The 14,637-nt window shown below is 34.8% G+C and overlaps 2 protein-coding genes across 3 annotated transcripts in view; one reads left to right on the plus strand and one right to left on the minus strand.

The window, feature by feature from the left end:
- UBE3D (ubiquitin protein ligase E3D) overlaps positions 1-14,637 on the minus strand; it is a 240,374-nt gene that overhangs the window by 16,817 nt on the left and 208,920 nt on the right. The window lies entirely within an intron of this gene.
- Positions 7,615-8,691, plus strand: LOC101085976 (heterogeneous nuclear ribonucleoprotein A1-like). The gene is given in 1 exon segment (XM_011282500.3): positions 7,615-8,691. A coding segment is annotated over 1 exon segment (1,077 nt).

Genomic DNA, 14,637 nt, shown 5'->3' on the forward strand with positions numbered 1-14,637 from the left:
ACCCCCATCCCACGGAGTATGCATTCTCTCTCTCTCTCTCTTTTTTGAGAGAGAGAGAGAGAGAGACTCACTTTAGATTTAAAGACACATAGAATGAAGATAAAGGGATAGAAAAAGCTCTTCCATACAAATGGTAAACAAAAGAGAGCAGACATGGCTATATTTATAACAGACAAAATATACTTTAAGTCAAAAATGATCACAAGAGATAAAGAAGGACATTATATAATGACAAAAGGATCAATTTACCAGGAAGATATAATAATTACATACATACCCAACATCAGAGCATTCAAATATATAAGGCAAACAATAATAGAACTGAAGAGAGAAACAGTGATACCGTAATAGTAGGAGACTATAATACCTCACTTTCAGCAGTGTATAAAACATTCAGAAAGAAAATCAGTAGGGAAATAGTCTTGAGCAACACTATACACCAAATGGACCTAATAGACATATACAGACTATTCTACCCAATGGCAGAAGAATACACATTTTTCTCAAGCACACACAGAATACTCTTCAGGATAGATCCCAGATTTGGCTACAGAACAAGCCTAAACAAATTTAAGGTTGAAATCATACCACATATCTTTTCTGGCCATGACGGTATGAAGCTAAAGTCAGGAGGATAATTGGCAAATTCAGAAATATTGGAAATTACACATATCCTGGAAAAAGAGGGATGGATACAAGAAGAAATCAAAGGGAAAATCAGAAAGTATCTTGAGACAAATAAAAATGAAAACCCCATACACAGAAGGTATTCCAACTTTCTACCCAGTTTCAACTAAGCCTCCTTCCCACTGCTTCATAATAACCAACAAACCTCATTCTTCTGATGCCCCCTTCCACAAGCAACCCTCAGGTCTTGTTCAAGGCAAAGTGCCATGTTTATTGTCATATTTATGTATTTCTTACCCATTCAACATGTATAGAATTGTGCTACCATCTTTGTTGAATGTCTATCCTTTTAAAAAAATGTCACTGATGGGAGGGCAAAAAAATGAAAACCCAGCATATCAAAATTTATGGGATATAGCAAAAGCAGTACCAAAAGGAAAGTTTATAGCAATAAATGTTTATACTTAAAAAAGAGAAAAATTTCAAATAAAAAACCTAACTTTATACCTCAAGGAGCTAGAAAAAGGAAAACAAACTAATCCCAAAGTTAGCAGGAGGAAGTAAATAATAGAGATTAGAGTAGACATTAAATAGAGACTAGAAAAATAATAGAAAAAAATCAGTAAAATTAAGAGCTGGTATCTTCAAAAGGTGAACAAGATTAACAAACCTTTAGCTAAACTAAAGAAAAAAAAAGACTCAAATAAATAAAATCAGAAACGAACAAGGAGTCATTATTACTAATGCCAGAGACATACAAAGGATAAAAAAAAAAAACTGGTAAGAATAATTACATGCCAACAAAATGGGTAATCTAGAAGAAGGGGATAAATTTCTAGAAACATCTGACTTACCAAGATTGAATCATGAAGAAATAGAAAATCTGAACAGGCAATCACTAGTAAAGAGATGGAATCAATAATCAAATATTTCCAACAAGAAAAGCCTAAGACGACATAGCTACACAGGTAAATCTACCAAACATTTAAAGAATAATTAACACCAACCATTTTCAAACCCTTCCAAAATATTAAAGAATAAGGAATATTCTAAACTCTCTTTACAAGGCCAGCATTATCCAGATACCAAAGCCATACCAGGATGTCACAGGCAAAGAAAATTACAGTGCAATATCCCTGATGAACATATATGCAAAAATCCCCAATAAAATGCTAGTAAAACAAATTCAACAACATATTAAATGGGCCATACACAACAATCAAGTGAGATTTATGCTTGGGGTGCAAGGATAGTTCAAATATGCAGAGAAATAAATGTGATATACCACAGTAACAAAATGAAGGATAAAAAGTATATTATTATCTCAAAAGGTACAGAAAGAGCATCCAACTAAATTCAATATCTATTCATGATCAAAACTCAACAAATTAAGTATAGAGGGAATGTACTTCAACATAATAAAGACCATATATGACCAAGCTCACAGCCAACATTGTACTTACCAGTAAAAATCTGAAAACTGTTCACCTAAGATCAGGAACAATATAAGGATGCCCTCTCTTTCCAATTATAGTATTGGAAGTCCTAGCCAGAGAAATTATTTAAGAAAAACAGGTAAAAGTTATCCAAAATGGAAAGGAAAAAGTAAAATTATCTTTGTTTGTAGATGGTATGATCTTATATGCAGAAGACCTGAAAGTTTCCAACACACACACACAAATTCTTAGAACTAAGAGACAAATTCAGTAAAGTTGCAGGTTACAAATCAACATACAAAAATCAGTTTGTTTCTATATACTAACAACAAACTACCTGAAAAGGAAATTGTAAAGCAATCCCATTTACAATCACATCAAAAAGACTAAAATACTTAGAAATGAACTTAACCAAGATTAGGAAAGACTTGTACACTAAAACCAACAAAACACTGATGAAAGAAATTAAAGAAGACACAAATATATGAAAATATATCTGTGTTCATATAAGACCTAATATTGTAAAATTTCCATATTACCCAAAGAAATCTACATTTTCAATGCTATCTGCATCAAAATCCCAAAGATATTTTTTAAGTTTTTATTTAAGTTCCAGTTAGTTAACCTACAGTGTAATATTAGTTTCAGTTGTACAATATAGTGATTCAACACTTACATACAACACCTGGGCTCATCATAAGGGCACTTCTTATTCCCTATCACCTATTTAACCCATCCCCTTACCCATATCCATTCTGGTAACCATCAGTTTGTTCTCTTAGTTAAGAGTCTCTTTCTTGGTTTGCCTCTCTCTCTCTCTCTCTCTCTCTCTCTCTCTCTCTCTCTCTTTGCCTTTGCTCATTTTTTTTCTTAAATGCCACATGAGTGAAATCATATGGCATTTGTCTTTCTCCTGCTGACCAAAGGTGCTTCTCAAGGAAAAAAAAAAAATAGGAAATTTATTCCAAACCATAAAAGTCATATAAAATAGCCAAAGTCATCTTGAGAAAGAGAAATAAAACAAGGGCATCACACAGGCATCAGATATCCTGATTTTAAAATATATTATAAACCTACAGTACTTAAAACAGTATGGTATAAAGGCAGACATATAGACCAGAGGAACAGAATAGAAAATTCAGAAATAAACCCATGCATAAATGGTCTACTGATTTCTGATAAGACTACCAAGAATACACAATGGAGAAAGGATAGTCTCCCTTCCTTGGTGTTGGGAAAACTAGATACACACATGCAAAAGAATGAAATGAGATTCTTAACTTACACCATACATACATAAAGACCAACTCAAAAAGGATTAAAGACAAACATAACACCTGAAACCGTAAAACTTCTAGAAGAACACGCAGGAGGGGCGCCTGGGTGGCGCAGTCGGTTAAGCGTCCGACTTCAGCCAGGTCACGATCTCACGGTCCGTGAGTTCGAGCCCCGCGTCAGGCTCTGGGCTGATGGCTCGGAGCCTGGAGCCTGTTTCCGATTCTGTGTCTCCCTCTCTCTCTGCCCCTCGCCCGTTCATGCTCTGTCTCTCTCTGTCCCAAAAATAAATAAACGTTGAAAAAAAAAATTTAAAAAAAAAAAAAAGAAGAACACGCAGGAGAAAAACTTCTTGACATTGGTCTTTGCAATGACATTTTGGTTATGACACCAAATTCACAGGCAACAAAGACAAAAATAGACAAAAAATCACAGACAACAAAGACAAAAAGTGGCACTACATCAAACTGAAAATCTTTTGCACAGAAAAGGAAACAGCAGGGTGAAAAAGTCAATCCACAGAATGGGGAAAAAATTTGCAAACCATATATCTGATAAGGTGTTAATATCAAAATATATAACATATATTGAGTTATATATATATATATATGTATATAATATACATTGAGTTGTAGGCACAACTCAATACCAAAATCACAAATAACCTGCTTTTAAAATGGGCAGTAGGTCTGAACAGACATTTCTCCAAAGAAGGCATACAAATGGCCAACAGATAAGTTAAAAGATGCCCAACATACTAATCATTAGGAAACATAAATCAAAACCACAATGAACTATCCCTCATACCTGGTAGGGTCAAAGAGACAGGAGATAATAATTATTGGTAATGATATGGAGAAATTAGAACCCTTGTGTATTATTGGTGGGCATGTAAAACGGTGCAGCTTCTATGGAAAAGAGTATGGAGGTTCCTCAAAAATTTAATAATAGAACTATTGTATTATCCAGCAACACACTTTTGGGTATAACCCAATAGATATGAAATCAGGATCTCAAAGAGATATCTGCACTCACGTGTTTATTTCAGCATTATTCACAATACCCAAGATAAGGAAACAACTCAAATATCCATTAATAGATGAGTGGATTAAGAAAAAATGTGCCTAAATACAATGAGTATTATTCAACCTTTAAGAAGAAGGAAATCCTGCCATATGCGACAACATGGCTGAAACCAGAGGACACTGTTAAAATTAAATACAAAATGGAGAGGGGACTTGAAAATTCCCTGAGCAGAAAAAACATTTAAGCTATATAAATGAAATTTAATTTAGCTTATTCTGCAAAACAAGCTGAAATTTACCATGGGTTGATTCTTACAAATGCCTCTAATAAAAGAAACAAGTCATTTTCCTAAAAATTGTGTAAGATAATCACTTGTAACCCATTCCCTGCCTTCTAGAAACCCTCAATGCAATAACAAATCATTGTAAAGGTTAAACAACTTCCTCATTTTCACTTTGTAAACTGTCATGTAATGTCATGCCCCTGAGCTTCACATCAGTCTTTGAATTTAAAGGCTTCCAGTTCTTTCAAGAACTGTTGTTATATCTACAATAAACTCTTACTAAGTACCACGTATTGATTCAGTGGTTTTAATATTGCTATTTCTGGATTGTTGACAACATTATGCTAAATGAAATAAGCCAATCACAGAAGGACAAATACTGCATGATTCCACTTATATGAGATATCTAAAATAGTTAAAATAATAGCAGAGAATAGATTGGTTGCCAGAGGCTGGGAGCTGGGGGATATGAGGAGTATCATTTAATGGCATAAAGTTTCAGTTATGCAAGATCAATAAGTTCTAGAAATCTCCTGTAAAACAATGCCAATAGTTAACAATATTATACTGTATACCTAAAAAGGTGTCAAGGTCACTCCCATGTTTTTGTCACACAGACACACACAAAAAAGTGTTCCTACCACACAAAAAAGGGGGGACACAAGGGAATTTTTGGAGGTGATGGATATGCCTATTACCTTGACTGTGTAATGGTTTCATGGGTGTATGTAGTATGTCCAAACTCCAAATTGTAATTATTAAACATGTATAGTTTTTAAATATCAATTATACTTCAATAAAGGTGTTTTTAAAAAAAATCGCTTATGGAGTATTTTCCCCACCGACTTCCATAATAAATCCTGAGGTGCATCTATGAATATAAATGCAGTAGAAAAGGGTGACACTGACAGAGCTTAAAGAATGTTTATTCTTCTTAAGCAGTGTCCTATCTTCAGAGATTCTGATTTCATTGCTCTGCAGTGTAGTCCAAGCATCAGGATTTTTAGAAACTCCCAGGTGATTGCAAAGTGCAGCCATGGTTGAAATCATCCGATGCACAATAGTGCTTTTCAAACATAAATAAACATATACATCCCCTGGGGATCTTGTTAAAATGCAGATTCTGATTCAGGAGGTCCAAGGTGGAGCCCAGGAGTATACATTTCTAAAATGCTTCAAGGGATGATGGAGATGCTGGTCTGTGCCTCACTCTTGGACCAACAAGTCTGTCGTATGTAGCAATGTTTAAGGGTGGCATTAATTGAATCAGAAAAACAAAAGGGGCAATTTGGATACAAAAAACATGGCACCTATACAAAACATAAAGAGTGCTTCTTCAGCTTTGGCTACTGTGGGGTCACCTTGCAGGGAAATCCTTGAGTGGGACTCCATCTTCCTTGTTCTGTTTCCATAAACTCATCAAGTAACCAGAATATCATTGATCTATTGTACTGATCTAAACCAATCATTGTTGAGATGGGGAGAGAACAGTTTCCCTTTATGAGTAGAGACAATCTGGAGTGTGAAGGATGCATTCATCTTCTTTCTGTATTGCCCCAGTCTGTGACAAGCTGTAAACAACAGGGGAACTCATTTGGCATATTTTCCCTGCAGCCATTTGTCAGGTGTCATAATTCTATGAAAAAAAAGCCCCTGGGAAATTATAATAAATGTATTCTTTACTATTGAATTTCTATTTATGCTGATATTTCTTAAGAGTCTCAGATTTTATCTGTATGGCAACATTATTTTAATAGTAATATCATTAAACTTTATGGAGAATTCTTCTTTGATACACAAACACAAAGTATTTTTGGTAAAATAAAACAAGTACAATATTTCAGGATTTCCATCTCCCATAAATATTTGTACCTAGAAATAACCAGAAAAGACATATTTTTCACAGTTACAACACTATTAAAGTTTTTACTTATATTTGTTCACATCATAGAAATATGAGTGCTGGTTTTCATTTCCATATTAGTAAATAGAAGATGCATAAATGAAAGGACTTAAATGTGACCTCAGGGTTTTTTCTTTTTCCTAGACCATGGTTCTCAAACTTTTTTGTTCCAGGACTCCTTTCATCCTTAAAAATTATTGAGTACACAAATTGCTTTTGTTTGTGTCCATCCTATTCATATTTACTCATTTAGAAACTAAAACTGAGAAAATTTTTATACGTTTAACTCATTTTAAAATAATAATAATAGTATATGTATTACATTTCACTATAAATAATGTATCTTTAGGAAAAGTAAGTAAATTTTCCAAAATAAAAAATATGTAGTAAAAAAGAATATCATTTCTTTTTTACATTTTAAAAAATCTCTTTGAGTCTGTCTTCCTCGAAGACAGAGAGATTCCCATATCTGCGTCAGCATTCAATTTATTTTGATATAAAGAAAATATAGTATCTCAAGACCTATAATCTGTAAAGGAAAGGGTATTTTAATGTTCAGATAATTATCCTTCTTTGATACTACACCAACACTCAACAAGTGGTCATTTCTGAAAGGTTAATTACAATATGGAATCAGAAGCCATATCGATAAACTTTTATTCTGTGTTACATTAAAATCTACTTGTCTAGCTTGCTCTTTCAATGGATCTTTTACCCATGCATGATCTTATGACATTTGGAGCATGTTGATTCACTGCGTTATGGAGATCTTCCAAATGTTGACATATTTCATTATACCATATCAGAAAATACATCCATTAATATCACCACCAATTTGATCAGCAAGGTTTTCACATACTGGAAAGCAATCAAGCTCATAGTAGCTGATTCAAAATTCAATTTTCTCTTGAAAACTCAAACTTTATCATTAAAAACAAATGCTGTCAGTTGTTTTCCTTGTAGTGACAGAAATAAATCATACATTTTTAAAAAAGATGTCAGCTACTTTCTGCCCATGGATACCACCGAGTAAGCATCATGAAAGTCTCCCTCCCACCGCCATCATGTCTAAGTCAGAGTCTCCCAAAGAGCCTGAACAGCTGCGGAAGCTTTTCATCCGAGGTTTGAGCTTTGAAACAACCAATGAGAGTCTGAGGAGCCGTTTAGAGCAACGGGGAATGCTTACAGACTGTGTGGTAATGAGAGATCCAAACACCAAGCGCTCCAGAGGCTTTGGGTTTGTCACCTATGCCACTGTGGAAGAGGTGGATGCAGCCGTGAATGCAAGGCCACACAAGGTGGATGGAAGAGTTGTAGAACCAAAGAGGGCTGTCTCGAGAGAAGATTCTCAAAGACCTGGTGCCCACTTAACTGTGAAAAAGATTTTTGTCAGTGGCATTAAAGAAGACACTGAAGAACATCATCTAAGAGATTATTTTGAACAGTATGGGAAAATTGAAGTGATTGAAACCATGACAGACCGAGGCAATGGCAAAAAGAGAGGCTTTGCCTTTGTAACATCTGATGACCATGACTCTGTAGACAAGATTGTCATTCAAAAATACCATACTGTGAATGGCCACAACTGTGAAGTAAGGGAAGCTTTATCTAAGCAAGAGATGGCTAGTGCCTCTTCCAGCCAAAGAGGTCAAAGTGGTCCTTGGAACTTCGGTGATGGTCCCGGAGGTGGTTTTGGTGGGAATGACAACTTTGGCCATGAAGGAAACTTCAGTGGATGAGGTGGCCTTGGTGGCAGTCAAGGTGGTGATGGGTATGGTGGCAGTGGGGATGGTTATAAAGGATTTGGTAATGATGGAGGCAATTTTGGAGGCAGTGGAAGCTATAATGATTTTGGCAATTACAACAATCAGTCTTCAAATTTTGGACCCATGAAAGGAGGAAATTTTGGAGGCAGAAGCTCTGGCCCCTATGGTGGTGGAGGTCAATATTTTGCCAAACCACGAAACCAAGGTGGCTATGGCAGTTCCAGCAGCAGCAGTAGCTTTGGCAGTGGCAGAAGATTTTTAATTACTGCCAGGAAACAAACATTAGCAGGAAAGAAGAGCCAGAGAAGTGACAGGGAAGCTACAGGTTACAACAGATCTGTGAACTCAGCCAAGCACAGTGGTGGCAGGGCCTAGCTGCTACAAAGAAGACATGTTTTAGACAATACTCATGTGTATGGGCAAAAAACTCGAGGACTGTATTTGTGAGTAATTGTATAACAGGTTATTTTAGTTTTTGTTCTGTGGAAAGTGTAAAGCACTCCAACAAAGGGTTTTAATTTAGATTTTTTTTTTGCACCCATGCTGTTGATTGCTAAATGTAATAGTCTGATCATGACACTGAATAAATGTGTCTTTTTTTAAATGTGCTGTGTAAAGTTAGTCTCCTCTGAAGCCATCTTGGTAAACTACCCCAACAGTGTGAAGTTAGATCCTTCAGGGTGATGCCAGGTTCCATTTGAAATATATGTGCAACCTGCTTGGGCACAGAAGCCATTGTCTCCATAAACATTGGTGTGGTTGAACTGACAGTTAATGTGTTGTGACCTGGAGGTCACCATTAAAAGGGTCACCCAAGCAAAGTCCTGGAGTTTATTTGGTTATTAATATGATTGTTGGCACATCCTATGCAATATATCTAAATTGAATTATGGTATCAGATAAAATTATAGATGGGATTAAAGCTTGTGTATCATCCATTATCATGTGTAATCAATAGATGATTTAATATTCTCTTGAAAAAAAAAAGATGCCAGCTAAATATTCATGTCTCAATACAAATTGTCAGTCATTCTTTCAAGTGAAAAGGAAACTTTTCCTGGTATTCCAAGAAAAACATGGCTTGTTTACCTACAACTCAAACAAATCTAGAAATACTTTTCCTCAAGATAACCATCCTACTTCACATGCAGTAGAAATGTTTTGTGCACAATTACCATTTATCTACCTAGATTACTAAAAATAATGTGCTCAATAGCCAAGACTCAATAACTTTAATAATTTTTACTGCTCCATTGAGGACATTACTAAGTAAAACTAGCTTTTGTTTGTCTGCTTTTAGGGGTTTGTTTGTTTAATTTTTTATCTGAGTATAGTTGACACATAATGTTACCTTAGTTTCAGCCGTACAACTTAGTGATTTGACAAGTTTAGACATCATGGTATGTTCACCACAGTATAGATACCATGTGTCCCATTACATCACTATTACAATATCATTGACTGTATTCCCTGTATGGTGCTTTTTATTCCCATGACTTATTCATTTCATAGAAAGTCTATATCTCCATCTCCCCGTCCCCCCCATTTTGTCCAATCTCCAACTCCCTCCCCTCTGGGAACCATCAGTTTGGTCTCTGTATTTATAGGCCTAATTCTGCTTTCTGTTTATTTATTCATTTTTTTTTAGATTCCACTTATGAGTAGAATCATATGGTATTTGTCGTTCTCAGTCTGACTTATTTCACTTAGCATAATACATAGTACTGAAAGTCCTAGACACAGTAATCAGACAAGAAAAGGAAATAAGAGGCATCCATATTGGTAAAGAAGTTAAACTGTCACTATATGCAGATAATATGATACTATATACAGAAAATCCTAAAGACTCTACCAAAAACTACTAGAAGTAATGATGAATTCAGTAAAATGGCAGGATACAAATTAATACCCAGAAATCAGTAGCATTTCTATACTCTAATAATGAAGTAGCAGAAAGAGAAATTTAAAAAACCACATCATTTACAATTGTACCAAAAAGAATAAAATATCTAAGAATAAACTGAGCCAAAAAGGTGAAAGACCTGTACTACAAAAATGATAAAACACTGATGAAAGAATTTGAAGATGACAGAAACCAACTGGAAAGATATCCCATGCTCATGTATTAGAAGAGTTAATATTGTTAAAACGTCCTTATAACAATATAAGCAACAAACGTTGCTTATAAAGCAACCTACAGATTCAATGCAATCCCTATCAAAATACTAACGTATTTTTCAGACAATTAGAAAAAATAATCCTACAATTTGTATGGAACCACAAAAGACCCTGAATAACCAAAGCAATCCTGAAAAGAACAAAGCAGGATATATCACAATCACAGATTTCAAGATATACTACAAAGCTGTGGTAATCAAAACGGTAGGGTATTTGCACAGAAATAGACACATAGATCAATAGAATAGACTAGAGATCCCAGAAATAAACCCATGATTATATAGTCAATTGATCTATGACAAAGAAGGCAAAAATATACAATGGGGAAAAGACAGTCTTTTTAACAAATGGTTTTGGGAAAATGGGACAGCTACATGTAAAAGAGTGAAACTGGACCACTTTCTAATACCATACACAAAAACGGACTCAAAATGGATTAAGGACCTAAACATGAGACCTGAAACCATAAAAATCCTAGAAATTACAGGCAGTCATTTCTTTGACATCAACCATAGCAACATTTTTCTAGATATGTCTCCTTTCACAAGGGAAACAAAAGCAAAAATAAACTATTGGGACTACATCAAACTAAAAACCTTCTTTGCAACAAAAGAAACCATTAATAATAATAAAAAAAGACAACCTACTGAATGTGGTAAGATATTTGCAAATGATATATCTAAAAAAGGGTTACTATCCAAAATAGATAAATAACTTCTAACTCAATACAAAAAAACAACAACAACAACTCCTATTAGATAATGGGCAGAAGACCTGAACAGACATTTTTCCAAAAAAGGCATCCAGATGGCCAACAGACACATGAAAAGATGCTCAACATCATTCATCATTAGGGAAATGCAAATCAAAATTACAATGAGGTATCAGGGGTTTTTTTTATTTGTTTTTACTGAAAGTGTGTGGCAGTGAAGAATACAATGATGACTGGTACACTTTGGAGCCACTCTCCTGACTTGTGCTAAGGCACCAGCAATTGTACCCACCATTGATTTTGTACTGTCATTACTTGACCACAGGAAGTAAAACTGTCTTCTGCAATACTGTTTTGTGGAACACATTTATAACAAGTTGTGTTAAATGCCTCTTTAGTCCTTTCCTACTTCTAGACCTATGAAAGAGTTATATTATCCTTCAAATTGACATATATTTAGGGGGTAGAAAAATTTTACCAATTTTCATTAGGCTTCAGTGTTCTTTCCTATAATTTACTAATCAAGTTTTGACTTCTATCTGTAGTACCTAACACAATTACTGAAGCAGAGTATGTGTTTTGAAAATGTATGTTTCTTTATGCTTTATTATTTTTAAAAGAGGATTTGAGGCTTACAAAACACGTACATGACAAATGTATTTTTAAAAATATGATCAAAGAAAAAAGTGCAGCATGAACAATTATTAAAAGTGGGTTGAAAATTTGATTCAGAGTGAGATAAAAATCTCAGTTAGAAAAGCCACATTATGAACTTAGGTTTCATAAGAGTTGGGCAGAAGAGGGGCACCTGGGTGGCTCAGTTAAGCGTCAGATTCTTAGCTTCAGCTCAGGTCATGATCTCAATATATGAGATCAAGTCCCATGTGCTGACAGCATGGAGCCTGCTTTGGATTCTCTCTCTCTCCCTCTCTCTCTGCCACTCCCCTGATCATGCACATGTGCTCTCTCTCATTCTCAAAATAAATAAATAAACTTTAAAAAAAAAGAATTGGGCAGGAGAGAATTCAGGGACATAGAAAGTGATCCCCATCCACACTGAGAGGTGGGTTGAGATAGTTTAATAAGTAACAGATGTAGATTTAATTTTGGGCTAGTAAAATATTACTTCTCTATAATTTTATTATTTCACATATAATTTTAATAAAATCCACATTCTTAACCTTTTAATTTTTTAATTTTTATTTATTTTTGAGAGAGAGAGACAGAGACAGAGACAGAGACAGAGAGTGAGCAGGAGAGGAGCAGAGAGAGAGGGAGACACAGAATCTGAAGCAGCTTCCAAGCTCCGAGCTGTCAGCAAAAAGCTCAACGCAGGGCTTGAACTCACAAACCGTGAGATCATGACCTGAGCTGAAGTCAGATGCTTAACCAACTAAGTCACCCAGGTGCCCCGAAAATCTACTTTTTAAAAAAAAATCTACTTCTGATTATAGCTGAGAGAATTCAAGTTGTTAAAGAAGTATCCAAAGAATTATCGTTCTCATTTATTGAGCAAATTAAAAAATCCCCTCACCATAAAAACTCCAGAATCACAACAGCAACACATGCCAATCACTCTGAAAGGATTAAAGCCTGTAAAGAGCCTAAATGTATTTATTAATCTATTCATTTATTCAGAAAATATGTACTGAGTATCCTGTATGTGTAAAACCACTGTGTATAAGGTATAAGCACCTAGATAAGACCTTCATATTTCCTTGGAGTCAGGTATCCAGTTGATATAACTCACACAGATAATTTTTTTCTAAAAACTCACACAGATAATTTTTTCTTAATATAATAATACTTAAGAAGTAGCTAAAGGCAGTCAACTTTGCACCATTCTGGCATCATCTTTGACCATTGTTTACAGGGCCTGGATCAGAGCTTAATTATATTAAGTGGATGTGCCAGTTTAGGTTTGTGTCTACACAGCACAAGGTGAAGTGGAGACTTAAAACATAAATGAATTTGAACTGGATTTGGGGGATAAATGAGTTATATGTGGTGGGAAAGAAGAAGAATATTATATGCTACAGCAAAAATGTTATTACTGATGTAATCTTTATTGAAACTTTCAAAACTTTTTCTCCCGATTATTTCATTACATCAAGTAATTATTCTCATGTCTTTGGAAATTCAGATTTACTCTAATCACAGTGACTCAATTCAAGCTGCTCTCCACCAAAATATAGATGAAAGATAGATGATAGATGATAGATCGATAGATAGATGGTACAGAGATATTTTTTCCATTCTTTTCCTTTCACTCTAAATTCTATCTGTTCTCCAAAGTACAGTTCAAATTTCATGTTATACATGAAACATTCTCCAACATTCTATATCACTTGGCATTCTTATACCTCTCAATTCTTAAAGTACATGTAATATGTACATGATTGATTGAAAAAAATTATTCATGAACTTTTGCTCTCAACTATTTTGTCATTCTATGATGTCAGATAAATGCACACTGATAATGTGCCTCAAAATGCTAAATTCTAGCTGCTCAGTCCCTGACATAATACTAGATACCAATGTGATAGGGGCCCAATAAATACTTGTAGAATGTAATGGAATTTCACTGATCTGTGGGAAGAAAAGACACACCATTTAGCAATGATGAGACATTTCTGTTAATATCAAGAGTTAGCAGTCACCAAAGTGATCCTTAGAACCTCTGATCATTGAAACTCTTCTCCCAGCAGACTCTATGGGAATCCTTAAAAGGATGGCTTTCTCAAAATATTCTATGTGGACCTTCATAGTTTTTACTTTGTATTTTTATTAAGCAGACCGACTAGGCTTTCTTGTCCCATGAATGTCCTGTGTTTCATTTTGCACAGGATGGCATAACTGGGCAGATGATTGTGAGTAAAAAATAATTTTATTTCCCATTATTTGGTTTGGGTAGCTAAGGAACTCATACAAGAACATTATTATCATCCTTACTTACAGAGCTCTTTCCAGTTTATAGTTTCAGAAGTAAATAAATAAAGATATGCCATTATTGTTATAGCATGTTTGGCAAGTTTTGTTTCCATGGATCTTAACATGATTTTGAGTTGCTTCTTTTATAACAAAAAGAATAACAATGTATATAGTGCCAGAAAACCAGTTATTTTATTAAGTCAATGAAGGAGCCAGTTCATGTCATGAAAATCGGTAGAGCATCTTGCTCACACAGGTAGGTGTCCAGATGGATTTAGTTTGGCCATGGAAAATGTGTTAGGTAGGTGCACATCATCAGAGTGACCAAAATCATCATGCCTTAACTGTGCCAGCCTATTGCTTCTTTCTTTTTCCTTTTCAAATTTTTATTTAAATTCTAATCAGTGTAATATTGTAGCAGTGTAATATTGTTTCGAGAGTAGAATTCAGTGATTCATCACTTACATACAATAATCACACGTGCCCTCCTTAATACACAT

This window comes from Felis catus, chromosome B2, assembly GCF_018350175.1.
Source record: "Felis catus isolate Fca126 chromosome B2, F.catus_Fca126_mat1.0, whole genome shotgun sequence".
Lineage (NCBI taxonomy): Eukaryota > Metazoa > Chordata > Mammalia > Carnivora > Felidae > Felis > Felis catus.